Source organism: Marmota marmota, unplaced genomic scaffold (genome assembly GCF_001458135.2).
Source record: "Marmota marmota marmota unplaced genomic scaffold, marMar, whole genome shotgun sequence".
Classification (NCBI taxonomy): Eukaryota; Metazoa; Chordata; class Mammalia; order Rodentia; family Sciuridae; genus Marmota; species Marmota marmota.
In genome coordinates this window covers 812,325-830,332 of record NW_026000144.1, presented here as the reverse complement: position 1 = coordinate 830,332, position 18,008 = coordinate 812,325, and the positions used below count along the sequence as shown (strand labels likewise).

At 34.8% G+C, this 18,008-nt stretch overlaps 1 protein-coding gene across 2 annotated transcripts; it reads left to right on the top strand.

The window, feature by feature from the left end:
- Positions 1–5,571: 5,571 nt before the first annotated feature.
- Positions 5,572–13,467, top strand: LOC107160650 (C-type lectin domain family 12 member B). 2 transcript variants are annotated; one of them, XM_048786279.1, is made up of 6 exons: positions 5,572–5,662; positions 7,400–7,498; positions 8,920–9,138; positions 9,614–9,768; positions 9,970–10,085; positions 12,871–13,467. In XM_048786279.1, the coding sequence occupies exons 1-6, from the start codon at positions 5,572–5,574 to the stop codon at positions 12,932–12,934; spliced, it is 744 nt and encodes a 247-aa protein (XP_048642236.1). In that variant the 3' UTR covers positions 12,935–13,467. The 2 variants fall into 2 exon arrangements, with proteins under 2 accessions (XP_048642236.1, XP_015362791.1); XM_015507305.2 differs by having other exon boundaries at positions 12,784–13,467.
- Positions 13,468–18,008: the final 4,541 nt, after the last annotated feature.

Below are 18,008 nucleotides of genomic sequence, written 5' to 3'. Positions count from 1 at the left end.
GGATAATCCTCCCACTGTTTTTCTGAACTGCTCCTATTGCCACTTCAACATTTCAGTTCTCATTTGAAATTCCCATCTTCATGGGGCACCATCTTAATGGCCAATATTAATTCTTCCACAAGTGACTATCAATCCAAATCTAGCAATCAAGGGTCCTTCCTCATGACTTCACACAATGCACTAAGAAAGTGTCACTCCTTTATGAATGGCTACTTTGGGATGTAAGAAATGAGAATTGTCTCTAGTCATTTTTCCCATTAAGAAGCCAGTCTACAATGACAGATAATGTTGATATTCAATGAAAATGGTGTAAAAGACAGAGAGCATGTTAGACCTAATTCATCTCCTGATTCCAGTTACTCCTGAGTCACAGCTGTATTCCTGCATGTCTTACTATTAGATGATTCAATCTTATGGGAAATATTCAAAGTTACTCAATAAGCTCTCAATAAATTTAACTTTTGACTATAACATTTTCCAGTTAGATTATTAACTGTTTAAACAAAAAATGCATTGACTAATTTGCTACGTAGAATGAATTATTAGTTTTTAGAATATCACTTAATTTATTGTCTCTGTGTCTGTATTTTTAAAATATTATTTTTGTTGAGTAATCTTAGGCTAACAATGTGCATCCTTTGCATATCAGATTCTAATTACATTTAATTTATACTTTATACACTTTCAACCTGATATTTCACACTTCACAGTATCATGCTCTTCATTACCTGCCCCATGTGTTACAGAACTATTGTTATAACTTTCATTTTTACATATATTATCAATCCCACTTTTTGATGTTGCCATGGTTGGCAGCTGTTTCATTATGCAATGTAAAGTTGGGCTAATAGGTAACTTCGAAATCTAGATTTTCATTTGCTAGATGGACAAAATAATTGAATTGCCTGGATGATGTACCCATGATTGATTTTGGTGTTTTGGTATTTTGACTTGTGGCCCTTTAGGTTTCCAGAACCTTTACAACTGAGCTAAAGTAAATGCTGTTGGAATAACAAAACTAGAGGACTGTACCTGCTTGTAAACTAATGAGCATAATTATATTGTCTGATTCTTCTCTTTGTCCAAATTCTGGCCCTTGGGTGATTTCTCAATATTGACAGGAAAAGGAATAGAGTGGTTCTATAGCCTTGCCCAAAAAGCTTGCTGATGGCTCCTTTTATAGCCTCATGCCTTTAATCTAATTAACATTGAACTGAGTTACAAGTACAGTTGCCTGTTTGGTTAAAAAGTAATACATTCATATGAAAGGTTAATGAAATGAATTTTCCTTCCATTCAATTCATTCAAAATTGTCCTACAATCAGTGGTTGCTATTGGAATAGAGATTAAATATTTACCTTCATAAATTTTCTGTGTCATGACTGATTTTCTTTCATTTATGCCTCCATAGGTTAAATTTTACAAGTATAAGAATTCCCATACAGAATGCTGGGTTAGAAGTTAATTGCACACCATTAGTTCTTTTATCAAAGAGGTAGTGTGGAATAGTGGAAGGAGAGAGGATTTCCAGCAGGACTGTGTCTGTTCATAGCTGTATGATTTGGAGCACATTTCATAACCTTCTCTTTTGCAATGGTTGTCATCAGAACTTCTTGCAGGGTGGTATAATGGTCATTGATAAACTATGGAAAGAACTTAGCACTATGTTTGCCTAGAGTAGCTGTTCAATAAACTACAACTTAGAAAGGCTTGGGAAAATAAATAAGTACATTTATGGAGTAAAACAGGAGAACTTATACTGATATTACTTATACAGCAGTACTGAGTTCCTTTTGATGCTAAAATTTGTGTCAGGTTTGGGTCTCAGAAAACCCTGTAATAATTCTAATAGAGAGTAGCAGGATAAAGTCTCTGAAAGGAAGGGGAGTTTCATATTCCTACAGATAGATTTTTGGTCTTACACTTTCCACCAGCCCTTTCCTTTTTTTTTCTGCCCAGGCCAAAGCACTTTATTTAACTTGAGTTTAATGTTTGTTCCAAATAGTGAACTTACTAGGTCACTGAAAACTTTTCAATCAACAGAGTGTAAACATTTATGAAAGTTTTACTTCAAATGTATCATCTACTTTACAGTTCTTTGAAACAGATGATGACATATGTACATGAACTATGTCCTCAGTGATTTATGGTGATGATATGATCATTAATTTTCATGCCTCGTTTCATCAGCCCACCACGGTCTATTTTAGAAAAGGTAATTGGTAATGTGCAAACTGGGAATCAGATGGGCCACCTGACCAAAAATGAATGCCCAACTGAAAGTGACACAGTTAGCAAGACACTAGGCTCAGCTGAGTATTTGTGAAGTGCTGGTTTTGTGTCTTCCGTTTCACATCAGTTAGCAGCCATCATCACAACCCACTGAGGTCAAGTTAGCATCCTTTCTGTATGTGGAAATGAAACATAAGATCTGGTGAGGTCAAGTGACCTGGTCAGAGGTGTGCAGCTATGGAGAGACTAGGACAGGGTCCCCTTCAACCTTAGATGTTCTTCCTCTTTTACCACAGCTGTCTTGGGACTAATGTATGTGGCTCCAGGTGAGAATTCTGCAGTTATTTCACTTGTTACCTGTTCATTTTCTTCTCATTTAGATATGTGTTCATAGGCTTAATGTTATAAGAAGACCAAACTCTCCACTGCACTATCAAATTCAGTAGCTACTGGCCACTGTGGCTCTTTAAATTATGTAATCAAAATAAAACTTAAAATTTAGTTTCTTAGTCATGTCAGCCATATTTCAAGTGCTCACTGGCTACAAGAGATAAGATATGTCTATAATATGTAAAAATAATAACGTTCATCATAGCTAATATGTATATATGTACAGTGTGCTCATGATGGGAATCTGTTTCATATAATAGTCTTTTATTTACCCACACACTGCTTTCCTGCATAAGTCAACTATGATATGCTGAAAATATCAAATGGAAGACATATGTTGAGCAAGTGAGGAGTATTAATCCCAGACAACTAAAATTATAATCTTAAATTATGCCTTTCTTTTTAAAATCATTTTACCTACTCTCTATTTTTTCCTTTTAAAGGAGATACTCTTGCTCTTGTGTAGCTCCTAAATATTTTCTGGGATTTTGTAATTAGTTTCCTATTTGTGCTATGACAAATTATCACAAACTCAGACACTTAAACAGCACAAGTTTATGATCTTACAGCTTCGTGGGTTAAAAATCGGATATGGGTCTCACTAGACTAAAATGAAGGCTGTTGGCAGGGATAAGCTCCTTTCCGAAGGGTGTGTGGAAGAATCTGCTTCCTTACCTTTCCATCTTCTAGTTAAGATTTGTGGTTCTTAGCTTTCTTCTTTCATCATCACTCAAAGATACTGTATCTCTCTAACTCTTATTTTTTGTCACACAACTCTGACCACCCTAGAAGGCATCTCCAATTTTTAAGACTTATGTAATCAAGTTAGGTACACTTACGTAATACAGGGTAATTTCTTCCTCTTAAAGGTCCATAACCTTATTAACATCTGCAATGATAGTTTTGCCATTTGAACTATATCATATTTATAGTGTCTGGGGATGAAACCATAGACATCCTTAGGGCCTCTTATTCCACCTGTCATAGATTCTTAATAATTTATTTTCTTATATATGTTAATAAATTTGTATGAAAAATTGTGGTGAGATTAGAAATAGATGCAGTCATTCAGAAAGACCCCTGTGAGTCTTATGGCTGTTGTGACTAAATAACCCAAGGCATGTCCATTGTGCTATCTTTTCTTGCCTTCTTCCAAATTATAGTCACAATGCCTTCTATAAAATTTCTCAACTCATTATCATTTATATCATGTTGTTGAAATGTTTAGTATTGCAGTATAAATTCTTGTGGAGAGATTTTAATTCAATTTTACTGGAAACATGCTTTTCAGCAATTTTAGACTTAAGAAATAGAAAATAGAAGTAGGTTATTTTATCAAATATTTTTAAATGAAATATAGATAAATGTAGCTCAATAGGCTTCAAGGCCCAAAACACTCTTGACATTTCCCATAGTAAGTGTTCCATATGGGTATCCAGTTATTTTAGCAGTATTTATGGTTGTAGTTGCCCCAAGCTCCATCTTCTGATATATCAAATCCAAAAGACAGAATGTATTTTATAAGAGTTTTAGCTGCAGACTGCCATTGTGCTGAAAAAAACATCATACTGAATGAAATAAGCCAGACTCAGAAAGTCCAAAATCAAATGCTTTCTCCCATATTTGGAAACTAGAAAAAAATAAGAAGAGTGGGAAGGAAAACAAGGGAGATCTGTAGAGTAGAGGAAGGAGATTGACAGGGAGTGAGGAGGGATGGGTCAAAGAAGGAACCATGGAAAGAAACTGATCAAATTTTACAAGGTACATTATATGAATACATCACAGTGAATAAAGCAACAGTTAATAAAAACAGTAACTAAATAGAAGGAAGACCAGTAGAGGAAGAGGAATAGGGGGAGGGAGGGAAGAGGAAAAGAAAGAGGAAGCACTGGAGACTGAATTGGAGCAAACTGTATTTCATGCATGTATAATTGTGCCCAAAGCAACTCCATTATTATGTGTAACTATAATGCACTAATAAAAATATTAAGAAAAGACAATAGAACAAATTAAAAAATAAAAACACTTTACCATATACCAGTTTGTCTTTCTGGAACCTGCCAGCTTTTTTCACTCTCCTGAAACTTCATGTAGTTATTTCAACAATCTTGTTCTAGAGTATTGGTTACCTGCAGGAAGATTCTTCTATATTATACTGTTAAAGATTTTAATCATTCCAGAAGGAATGATTAATTTTATGAATATGCACTCCATATTTTATTCATGTCCAATTTTAATATCTATTAATTTCACATATATAATATATACTATACATAATTGACACATATTAATTATACAGGTTAATGAGTTACACTGTGACATTTCCATACATGTATATTTTGTGCCTTGATCATGTTCACCAATAGCTATTAATCTCCTTCTATGTCACATAACTCCTATTACCGAAACCATCTCTCTCTCCCTCCCTCTTTTCTTTGTCTTCCATGTGAGCAGGCGTGTGCGCACGTGTGGGACACACACACACACACACACGTTTGGATTACTTATAACAGTAGATAGGTATGCATGTGACATGGCTCTTCTGGTTTAGTATGTGTACCTTTGCTTGCTATGTTATATGGTCTCTATACAGGATGAGCTAGCCTTAGATGTCTGTAAATTAGAAAACTTGGATATTTTTTCAAATATTCAGAGCAGCCTCAGGATGAAATCACCATTCCTGCTCTGCCTCCAGGCACCCCCTTTTGGGTTCCCAACAAAGAACAATGGTGCTACAGTTTGCAATCTGTAACATTTCAATGTCTAAGGAGAATATTTGACTTCTCTCAATTTTACTGCAGAGAAACTGTTATTCTGTTCTAACAAAGGGCCAGTAGGGTCAGTTGAGTGTCTATGGAGAAGTTTCTAGCTTTGAAAAGAACACTCTGTCACAGACCTGAAGATATTGAAACATTAGTTACATAATTTGTGGTAGTGCTTTCTTCTATAATGTCCGACGAAGTGACCTACGCGACACTCACATTTCAGGATTCTTCTGGAGCAAGAAATAATCAAGATGGAAATAACCTGAGAAAAAGAGGTAGGAGTTTAAGAGAAAGCAAGCTGAGACAGTGGAATGACAGGTGTTAAAAGCTTTGAGATGCTGGTTTTGACATGGGCAGTGGCATCTTCAGGATGGAAACAGTCATGGAATCAATTCATAGAGTGAGTGTTCCTAATGTTGAAGAGAAAATATGTGCCTTTAGGGAACTGTTTTAAGTTGTGTGATAACTGTATGTGTCAAGAAGCTGTACCTCTTAGTGAGACGTTTTTGTTGGATGTTTCAGAGATAGATATTGGAAACTGAGACGTTTCTATTTTATAAATGTCCTTGATAATTATACTTTATAAGGTTGCTGGAAGAATATTCTTTTATAAGTCAAATTGGAGGCTTCTAAACAGAGAACATGGCATTTTTCTTACATGGTGTAAGTAACTGAAGGCGAAAAGTAGAGGATGGCCAGGTCAGGCATGAGCAAGTGTTAGTTTCAAATTATAAGTTTTTTTTTTTTCAGTTAAGATAGTTGAAATCCCAAGTATAATTAGTAATACTGAATCATTAATAGCAATACTTGTATAGTATTATATATTCATCATCATATTTTTATTGAGATATAATTATAAAGTAAACAAAATGATATTACTGGTTTCAGAGAGGAGGAAACTGAGACTGAAATAAATTAAATGTCTGAACAAAATCCATACAATTGCTATGGAGGAAGCCCAGTCTCAGTTCTGGTCTTCAGCTTATTCCCTTGTAACCAACTGGAGGAAATGGAAGTTTCTGGTTAATGTAAAAGGCGACATCCTTATACCTTAACTTCAGAAGGTCTGCTCACTGTTCAGGCCATTGTCTTAAATCATTTGAATCTTATGAATTATTTTCTCATGCACTAATTTAGACTTATTTTTACTTTATGAATATGTGTACATGTGTGAGTGAGGTTTGAGGGGAGGATATACCAAAAAGATGATTAGAATGGGCTTTTTACATGTGTGAAATGAAGGTGATTATATGTTTTTGGCTTTTTTTATTTACTCTAACGCTTGAGGGAAAAGGAGGTCTGGATATAGTGCATGTGATAGTGCATCTGCAGATTGTATCAATCTATCAAAACATTGGACTTGACACCTTAGGACCTGAATCAAAGAGAAGGTGAGAGAAACAGGAGAACATTTTTATTAAAAAATAAAGATAAGATGCTGAAATTTGAAGAACTAGACACAGACTTCCTGGCCTATTCTGCTGTTTGCAGTTTAAACTGTGCATTTTTTTTCTATATTAATTCATAATTTACTGGGTGATAAATAGCATGGATAATATATAAACATTATATTTTAGTAGATAACAGTAGCTTTTAAAAGTAGAATTCACTTTTATATGAAGTAGAGAATAACCTGCTTTTTGAAGATTTGTAATCGTAATGGAGACAATAGGTCTCTCCTATTGTCAGCATCAGTCCAGGAAAAATTTTCATAGCATGTTATTTGTGAAATCAGTGAACTTAAAGATTAAAGGTGGATGATGATATTAAAACAAAAAACTAAAAATTAGGAGGTATTTACTCTTGGAGGAAAGATAGTGGTGAATCAATGGAGGAAAACTGGTAATGGACCCTTATTAGGCTTCATGGTAGAAATTTTCTAAATAATGTCATTGAAGAAACAAGAGAGAAATTTTAGTACCTGGAAGATTCCTAAGTTGGAAGAATAAACAACCTGAAGTGTACAACCCACATAGCAGTTCTACTTGCTCACTCCTCTGTTGACTTTACAGGGCATCCAGCTCCATCCCCCATATGGCGTCAGGCTGCCCAAGGTCTGCTAACTCTTTGCCTGATGCTGTTGATTGGGCTGGTGACCTTGGGGATTATGTGTAAGTATATTTACATAAAACACAAGAAAGGCAATTAAGTATAACTTGTAAACTACGTAAATTCAATTTATGGACAAGTGCCAGCATCTTTAATCCTTTAATAATTTTGCCATCTCATAAGTGTCCCATCTTCATGTTGTCAAAACAAATCATTTTGGGACATACTTTAATATGGAGGTTCAGTCCCAACTCATTATTTTCTCTTGACAAGCAAAATAGACTTATTTTTATAATTGTTAGTCAGAGCAAGGAGCCTTTGTTTCCAGATACACATTTACTTACTATGCCAGTGGTAACAAAAAGGAGTCGGGGGATTGTGTTTAAGAAATGGCATGCTGTTCATTTACCTTGAAGACTAGCTCCCTCTGTTTACCCAAGACCTTTCTAGTATAGAGAAAAATGTCTAAATGGCAGTATAAGCAAGGAGGGAGCGCCCTGCTACACCACACCCAGAAGACAGAATTGAGCCATCTCTGCAGGACAGTGGAAGCTCTGCTCCCCAACACCAGAGCCAAAAAGGAATATTTTCTTGATTCTGACCTATTATTGTAATCTTAGAAAGTTGGGGTTGCTTTTGTCTCCATTGGGAGTGGGAATTCAGGACTAACGAAGTGGAAAAACATCCTGAGAATATGTATTTTATAGAATGTTGTTCAGTACGTGGAATAAAGTAGTGATTTGGTACAACATCGAGTTTCAGGCAACTTAAAGTAAAAAACCTGTTATTTGTTGAATGATACTAACATCTCTATTTTAAAAATTTCTATCTATATATTTAAAATCTAATGGATAATTAGGATTTCTACACATCTATTTGGACAAATAAAAGATAATTATGTAGCTTCCTATTTTGTAAAGAAATGTTCTAGCAGAAATAACATATTCAGTAGCTCAATATTGTGAGAATTAGAAGCTAATCTTCTGCAATGATGTACTCTTTGAAAAATGAATAAACTTGCCATGATATATGCTCAATTATTTACCATAAAAGGGCGGTTAGCATACTATACTTTGAGATATCCCTTGTCTCAAAGAATTTTATTTCTATTAAAACTATAATTCTATCCAAAAACTCCAATTAGAAAAAAAATACCAAAATAAGGGGCAAAATTGCTGACACCAATTTTGGTGAAATATCAGATACGTAATCATTAACTCATTTTAACATGAGTACTATAATACTTAATTCATTATTTAACACAAGTACAATAGTCAATACATGAACAAAATTATAAAGGTAAACTCTAAACAATTTGGGGTTGAAAAGTATCTGGTATGTTTCTTTCATGAAATCTCAATTATTAGGAGTTACTAATAAATATTAAACAATAAGAAATGTTTCTGAATCAAGAGAATTATGGATGGCTATTATGAGAATGGAAGGATATTTGAGTTTCTCTCCTGTCATGTTATTCTTGGAGTTTTGCAGATGTCTAACAAAATTAACTCAGATTCAGAGACATTGAATCGACTTCAGAAAATTATCCACCACCAGCAGGAAAATTTATCCCAGCAACTGAGCAACCACAGGAACTTACCCGTGGAAGAAGAATTTCTCAAATCACAGATATCTAATCTACTAAAGAGACAGGGGCAAATAGCTATCAAACTCTGCAGAGAGCTAATCATTCACACTTCAGGTAATTAGATCTGCTGACCAGTCACAATATATCAGTTGCTTTGATTTAAGCTGACCATGTGTGGCACCTCAGAGTATGAGACAGTTATGTCATTCAATGATGTTTTGAGGATGTCACTCTAAATTTAGGAAAAGATAGAATTTAGGAAAAGATATAGATTTATTTAATAATTTTGAAGACGCAGAAGCAAATATGGGAATCATTTTAGAATATCAATTGGAAACTTCATCCCCTTGTTTTATTAACTATTTGTAAGCGATCCCATTATTATATGAAGTTAAAAGCATAGCTATAAATTCTGAGGCCAGAAGACCAAACCCTGAAAAGAGTATCTCCAGTGCTGCAAGCCATAACCAGAGTGACTTCATTTTCAAAGGCTCCTAAAACAGCATGTTTTCAGGGTGCTGGCCCTCACATTCTATTGTCCAATGTAGTTTTCATTGTTCATGCTTTTGAGTATAATTTCCTTTTTCAGATCATAAATGTAATCCTTGTCCTAAGACATGGCAGTGGTACCAAGAAAGTTGCTATTATTTCACAATAAATAAAGAGAAAACCTGGAGTAACAGTAGAGAGGACTGCATAGAAAAGAACTCCACATTGCTGAAGATTGACAGCTTGGAAGAAAAGGTATGATTGAATCTCCTTCCTTGTTATAGAAATTATCCCATATAATGAAAGGTATATGAATGAAATTTCTGATTCACATGGTAGAAATTCAGTGGATTCTGAATAAGAACCAGCAGATGAATTTAGTAAATATTTCTGTCTTATTTCTATAACCTAGAATGTGACTTTCTCTTAAAGATTTCTCTCTGTTTTTTCCCTCAGAATTTTCTAATGTCACAGCCATTACCCATGATTTCTTTTTTTTGGCTGGGATTATCATGGCACCCATCTGATGGAAATTGGCTATGGGAAGATGGCTCAGTTCCCTCTCCATACTTGTAAGTCTATTGGGAATGGAAAACCAAGATTTCCTTAGAATCCTGAGAGTGAATTATGAGAATTATAAATCTAGATTTTAAAAAGGAGTGCAAAGTACAAAGAAAAGAGTAGCAAATATTGTTTGGTGGTATATCTAATTTCATCTGTATGATCAAGTCAGGGCAAGTCACTAGACTTTGCCTATTAAACTTTTTCTTTATTTAACATATAAATATAATGCTTAGTATCTTCAGAGAATTCTATATAAATACAAACCCTTGAATGGAGCATTGTTATATTCCCATTTTATAGATAAATATTGTCAAAAAAGAGACTAAATTAAAGATGACTCAGCTCAAATGTGACCATATCAGGACTTTAGTGCTTTAGGGACCATGTGTTTAGTCACTTAGCTATTCTGCTCTCCAGCACTTAGAATCCAGGATTGTGTTTGTCACAAGAACACAAATTAACATATCTATTTGGATCAAATAATAGTCAGTCACTTTCTAATAGAAAGTAATTTTGAAATAATTTCATGATAAAGACTTTCCAATTAGGTTATATGGCAAATGTCTTTCATAAACTAAACTGAGCTAAATCTGCCATTGCAAAATTTTGATGAAAATATTTAAAGTACATTTAGGATACAGCAATTGAAAATTGCATTTTTCCAACTATCTAAAGTTATGGAAAAAATAGATGTCTGCCATTTTCTGTATCTACTGTAAGAAAACCTTGGAAAGAGACTCCATCTCCCAGTACCTGGAAGTCCAGGTGCTGCTTCTGATCATCAGTGTGGAGCCAAAAATAGGCAGCCACTTGGAAGCAGGGGTGTGCTGGTAAGTGTTTGTTCTATCTGTAGGACGTGTCACAGATGAAAGTTTCTTCAGAAAAACATTTTTTAAAAAATGTATGTGTAAGGCCAGTTGGCACACGCCTGTAATCCCCATGGCTCCTGAGGCTGAGATAGGAGGATTATGCATTCAAAGCCAGCCTCAGCAATGGCGAAGTGCTAAGCAACTCAGTGAGACCCTATCTCTAAATAAAATACAAAATAGGGCTGGAGATGTGGCTCAGTGGTTGAGTGCCCCTGAGTTCAATCCAGAGTACCAAAAAAAAAAAAAATGTGTAAGGGAGCACATAGCTTTGAAAGATTCTTTTAAAGAATACAAAACCAAAAATTTTGGTGAACATTTCATTCATAATTATGTTTAAATGACATAATGTTTTTCATATTTTAAATGTAATATATAGTATTTTTATATTAGATGAAATTTAAGATCATTGGCATCAGTTTGGGTATAGTTTTTTCTCCACAGCCCTCTCCCAACAAGTACCTAATGCATCCAACTTACTCCTATTTTACTCATTGAAGCATGTTGTCAAAGTTTTCTTAAACTGACTTATGCTATTCATTTTTTTTTGTCAAAGATGTTGTGCTTCAGCTCTTATACATCAAACTCCTTGAACAACAATATGTCTATTGTTTTCTTCCCAGAGACACTTTATTTTCATTCATTCCCTCAAGTTTTGCCATGGCTATTTCTACTCAAATACCAATCTCTAATACTCTCTAATCACTATTACTAGTCATATTAAATTGATTAGTCTGGTTTCACATAAGCAATAATGGCAAAAAGCATGTGCTGAATAACACATTAGCAAACAAAATTACAGCAACTTTTTTGGTACCTGGAGTAATATTGGTCACGCACTGATTAAAATTAATCTGAGGCACGTATTGCTACTAGACTAAGAATTTCTAAGAGGTGGTGCCATGACCTCATGTAAATGCAATTCAGCTTTCATTTTGGAATCTAAGATGTTTCCCCTCACCCAAAGGGATTTTAATCATCCTTAGTCCCTCCTTTAACTCCTAATCAAAATATGGAAGAGGGTCCCAGAGCAGGGTTCAGAGCCTGCAGACACTGACCCCAGAGAACATGCAGCTTCAGGTAAACCACTCATCATACTCAAGTTAGAGTATCTATCTTCGGGATTACATAGCCATTTCCTTGGCTCCTGAAGTCTTAACTGCTGAGCGAGTGTTTAGCTAAGACTAAGATTTAAGAAGCCTATCCTGAAGCAAGAAAAGAACATGGTAGTAATAATGCAGGTCATTTGAACAAGAGCAATACTGATCACATAGAGGATTTAGTTGTCAAGCTTAATTTTATAATGACATTATTTGGGAGTTATCATCAATTTCCTAGAAGAGAAATTGAGAACTATTATCAGAACCACATCTATATTTTAATTCATTTCTTCTCTTAACCTCAGCCTTGTTCTCTTGTTAACCCCACATATAAGTAAACACAAGTAAAATTAGGCTTTTGCATAGTAGAATGTAATGAAATTTTGTAGAGAATGTGATTCATTTTTTCTACTTTTCTTTTTACAGTCCCAAAGTACAATTATTCTAGCACTTCTAATTTAATCTGGACCAAGGGAATTCCATTAATGGAATCCCATACTAGAGAAGGAAATACAAATTGTCGGCATAGAACTTAAGTGTTCTTAAATAATAATTCTACCTAGAAAAACAATTAACTAGAAATAAAGAATTTGGATGTGTCAGGTTAAGAATTTTGATACTATAAGGCAAAAGTATCAGAATATTCCAGTTGTTGACTGCAAAGGTACCTAGGAATACTGAATGGTGATCAAATCCCAAATACAGTATTTATTAATAATTTTAAATCAATTAATTTTCAGATTTAGTAATAATGAACTTTCCCAGATCAATGGATCCAAAGGATGTGCTTATTTTCAAAGAGGAAATATTTATGTTTCCCGCTGTAGTGCTGAAATTTCTTGGATATGTGAGAAGACAGCTAAATTAGTGAAGATTGAAGATTTATATTAATATGTTTCTTTCAAATTCACCAAGAAACAAGAGACTTGCGATTGCAAGCTCATGTGATGAAGAAAAAAGCTACAGTCGTCATAGAGTCAAAAACAGATTAAAAAGTGACTGTATCTAAACTCTCAGGCAAATGAACTTGCTTCACAGAACAGTCTCCACTTCTTGTCTGATGCCTTCTGATCTGATGTTCTAATTATTCAGGTCTTAAAATTATCCTTTGGACCCAGGAGAATACTTGTTCTATGCTTCTATCTCAGCATCATCTCACTGATTTTTTTCTCTCTCAAATAAAAGACTCTTTTCTTGCTTTATTATAACATATTTAGATGTGCACTCTGGTGATATTTAAATACGAATAACCAGAAGGGACAAAGGTCAGGACTGGAACAAGTTTAAGGAAACTCCTGTTGTGAAGGTTACTAGATCACATGAAGGTCTGAGAGATCCCAAGGTAAGGGTCCTGGTAGGTGGAAGCAGTAGCAATGTACCAGCTTAGCAAATGTTTGCCTGTACTACTGTCTATCATAGCCTTCGTGTGCATAACCACTCTTCCAACATTTTCCTATGAAAATATACTCTTATTAATCTTTAAAATTTAGAAAATTCATAATCTAGTGATGTAGCATAATAACTTCACTTTTACAACTCTATCATTGATTCAAATTAATAATATTGAAGTTATTGTTTTGGTAATCTGGGCATTAGTATATTTAGAAAACTTTAGAGTTTTAAAATTCATATTTTATTTCCTTCAGAAACATTCTAATAAATTGTTTGAAGATATTAAGATATAAGAATCCTTACTTTTTACACCTTTCTTAAAATAGTTTGTCAGTATTGGCACACTCAAAGCTAAAAGCAAATGATTTCAAGACCTTTTCCAGAACAAAATTGCTGATTGCAGAATTTTTTCAAAAGATAAAGATTTCATCTTCTCCCTCATATAACTGCATTGTTATGTATAGTCTAAAAACTAAAGTAACCTGTGATATTAATTTTACTAGGACAGTGATCTATAATTTACTGGAAAAATGGATATGATTCAAGTTCAAAGCCAGTTGCATTGTGGAATACTTTAATAGTTCTTTGAAACAACTTTATATATAACATCTAGTAGTTTATTATTCTTTAAAGATTTAAAACTATCAGCTAATTGATTTTCCTGTATATATAGAAAGAAACTTTAGAACTAAGGAATAATATTCAACATAAATATTTGGTAAGATTTATAAACAAAACATATTTAAACACAAATTTTTAAATGTAGATCATTTTTTAAATCATAGCTTAGGTGAACAGAGATTACTGGTTCTCATCCAGGACTGAAACACAAGTTACATATACATGGATTAAAAGAGAAATTTTATTCTTTCATTTCTCTTTAGTTGTTTATTGTTACTTCCACTCTCTCATAGATAAATTTATTTATTAAAAATTAAAAACTCTGCACCAGACTCCCACACATTTGGTTTTCTCTGTTCCCAAGGGAAAGATAATCTCTTCTATTATTTATTTATTTCTAACCAAAGAATGATGTACTATTTGTAACTTAACTGTCTTTGTTATCTTTTTCCTGTAAAGAGGTTACAGTTTTTCTTCCCCTGGTATCCTGTATTCTTTTGTTCTTATCTTTTACTCTCATTAGAAGGGATTTCTGCGTCTGACTTGACCTCATGTGGCTCTGGGTTTGGATCAGCTACTATTGTTCATAACTCCCTCCCTGCTGTCCTGCTGTCATCACAAATTCACGCTGTTCCCAGCAGCCTCTGCAGTTGGCAAGGAAATCCAAAGTTCTTTTGTTTGTCAAAAAACTTCATTCTTTGTGACTTTCTCCTATCTTGGCTTATGTGACAGGGTTAGATCCCAGAACTTCAGTTTTCTTTTCTCTCTCTTTCCCAACCTCTCCAATCAAAATTCCTGGAAGACATTTTATACTTAGATGGATATATGGATAAAATGAACTTTAAGAAAAGCTGAGTCTCTAAGAAGGGCCCCAAGTAAAATCTGGTAGCCAGTTGCTGAGTTGGGGGTCACACATGTACTCTTCCTGGAAGAACCATAAATTAAAATTTTGTGGCCCTTGCCCAAACCTGTTCCTATTCTAGCTGCCAAAGTAAATAGCTCCCAGAAAGCCCCATTTTGCCACTTGGCTTGACCAATGAATTCTAACCTGCAATTCATCAGGACTGAGCAGGTTGCAGGCTGGCATTTTTTTTTTTTTTTTTNAGATATTATACACGCACATTACATATACTTTCAACATTCCTGGGGAAAGATCACTGTTATGGTTTGAATGTGAAGTATCCTCCCAAAAGCTCATGTGTAGAGACAATGCAAGAAGGTTTGGAGGAGAAATGATTGGATTATAGCATCAACCTAACATGTGAATTAATCCCTGATGGGATTAACTGAGTGGTAACTGGAGGCAGGTGGATGTGGCTGAAGGAAGTGGCCCATTTGGGGGCATGGCTATGGGGTATATATTTGTATCTGGTGAGACAGGCCTCTTTCTCTGCTTCCATCATCATGTGAACTGTTTCCCCTCTGCCACACTCTTCTGCCATGATATCCTACCTCACCTGGAGCCCTGAGGAATGGAGTCATCTGTCTATGGATTGAGACCTCTAAAACCATGAGCCCCTAAATAAACCTTTCCTCCTCTACAGTTGTTCTGGTCAGGTTTTTAAGTCACAGCAGTGAAAAAGCTGACTACAACAACCTTATTTAGTATTTATTTTAGATAACTTTTTTCCATCAAGGGTGGTTTCCAAACCTGTATTCACAACAGATTTAAAGCACAGAGTTTGGGGCTACGTCTAAGATGAACACAATCAGAATAACTTAAGGGCAAAACTGGAAATTCTCAAGTTTCAAAAACTCTGCAGTGATTTTTAGTAACTTAGTGTAAGTATTTGGCAATGTTTGGAAAATGACCTTAATACCAACTTCCTGAGCAAACAGGCCCAGAGACAAATGTGCTTGAAGCAACCTCCAGATGGACAAATTCCTATTGTAACATTAGCAAAAAAATAGTTTGGGTTTTTGTAGGGATGTAGTGTGACATGAAAACAGCTTTCTTAGTTGTAACCAACATCTTGGCTGCCATGTGACCCTTGCATTACAATCCCTAAAGTGCTAAACAAAGTCTTTGAGATAAGAAGCCAAACTTTTCCTGCTGGCCACTAACACCCAGACTGTTTCTTAACTGATGTTTAATATGCTAATAGTTTATGAGCAGTCACAAGTATATTCTAGTTGGTTAAGACCTATCTTGGTCTATCTTACCATAAATTCCTTCCTTCTGCCTTAGGGTGCAGAGATTCTCCTATCTTGCTGTAGCCTAAGATGTATCCATAAGTCCCAAATAAATTGTACTTTGTGCAATCCTGGGTCTATTAGATTCTGTCTCTGATTTCATGGCACTCTCCAACATTGGTGGTAGATTCTTGTATAATGGACTTTTCCCTGAATCAGTCCAAGTTAGGTCAGGGCAAGTAAAAATTAGGACAGAAACAATGACAATGCTCAGCAATTTCTTTGCTGTAAACTTGGACAGCAATGCCTGACTTATGAAAATTATTGAAATGGTCAGGATAGACAGGTAATAGGTAATTAGATCTATGTCACTTTTTGAAAATAATTTTGTGAAACTTTGAAATTTTATTGGGGAGCTGTGAATAAATTCTGATGTCTGAGATTGTTTCATATGTTAAGATTATGAATTAATTGATCTGAATACGACTGGATTGTTAAAAAAAATTAGTTTCCCATGTGATGATAATATGCAGCTAAGATTAAAAAATCATGGTACTGAGGTCACTCCAGTGCCAATTTTATCAGTAAAATAACCAAACCTCTGTTACATATCAAGAAAGCAGGTAAACTAGTTCCATTGGTAAGAATTCCATGTGATTGACAGGGTTAGAAGACTGACTGTTATCTGAATCTAGGGCTAATTGTATATTCCAGACTGCATATAAGCGTGTTCATTTGTGTTTGTACATATTTGTGTGGGCATATAGAAAAATATGACACATCACTGATACTATTTTACTTGGGGTAAGAATGATGGGAGAAAAACTGGACAAGAAGAGGAGATAATAAACTTTTTGAGTTGAGAATCCATTTTGAATCTAAAAATTGAAAGTGAGAGTCAGGTGATCAGAATTAACAAGGTGGTCCTGAACAAAAAAATATAAACTTCTTAGTTATGTTCATCTTACTAAACACTTAAAAAAAGTGTGTGTGTGTGTATATATATATTATATATTTCAAGCATTCAGAAATGCCTCAGCCTTTTTTTTTTGGTAGTGGTATAAATTGATACTTAAGACAATTAATGTGTGTTTGTGTGTGTGTGTGTGTGTTGCTGGGGATCAAACTCAGGGCCTGTGTATGCTAGGTAAATGTTTTTCTAATGTGTTACACCTTAACCATAATTTTTTTTAAAGAGAGAGAGAGAATTTTAATATTTATTTTTTAGTTTTCGGCGGACACAACATCTTTGCTTGTATGTGGTGCTAAGGATTGAACCCGGGCCGCACGCATGCCAGGCGAGCGCGCTACTGCTTGAGCCACATCCCCAGCCCACCTAACCATAATTTTTTGAGTTGATACAGTCATGGGTTATGTTCTTATTCTTAATTTAAGAGCTGTGTGTTTTAGATAATGTCTCATCCATTCTGTGCTGTTAAAACAAAATATGGAGACTGAATAATTTATCAGAAGAAATGTATTTGCTCATATTCTGGAGGCTGGAAAGCTTAATGTGATAAATGGCAAGTTTGGTGACTGGTGAAGGCAATCTCTTTTTTCGAGATGGCAATTCATGTGCTATGTCCTTTATAAGAAGGAAGGCTGGATATTCTAACATGACAGAAGACAGCGGGGCCAAGAGGCAAACAAGGACTAAATTTGCTCTTTTATGATAACATTAATCCCACTCGGAGCCCTCAGGGCTCTCCCACTGAGCTACAACTCCAGCCCCTTGATCATATCTTAAAGATCGTTATGCTTTATGCTGCTATACTGGTAATTAAATTTCAACATGAATCTTAAATAAACAGTGAAATCA

Coding starts and splice junctions, on each gene's coding strand:
- LOC107160650 (XM_015507305.2), top strand. CDS start 5,572: ATGTCCGACGAAGTGACCTACGCGACACTCACATTTCAGGATTCTTCT. Junction 9,139..9,613: donor GCTAATCATTCACACTTCAG/GTAATTAGATCT, acceptor TTCCTTTTTCAG/ATCATAAATGTAATCCTTGT. Junction 9,769..9,969: donor TTGACAGCTTGGAAGAAAAG/GTATGATTGAAT, acceptor TTTTTCCCTCAG/AATTTTCTAATGTCACAGCC.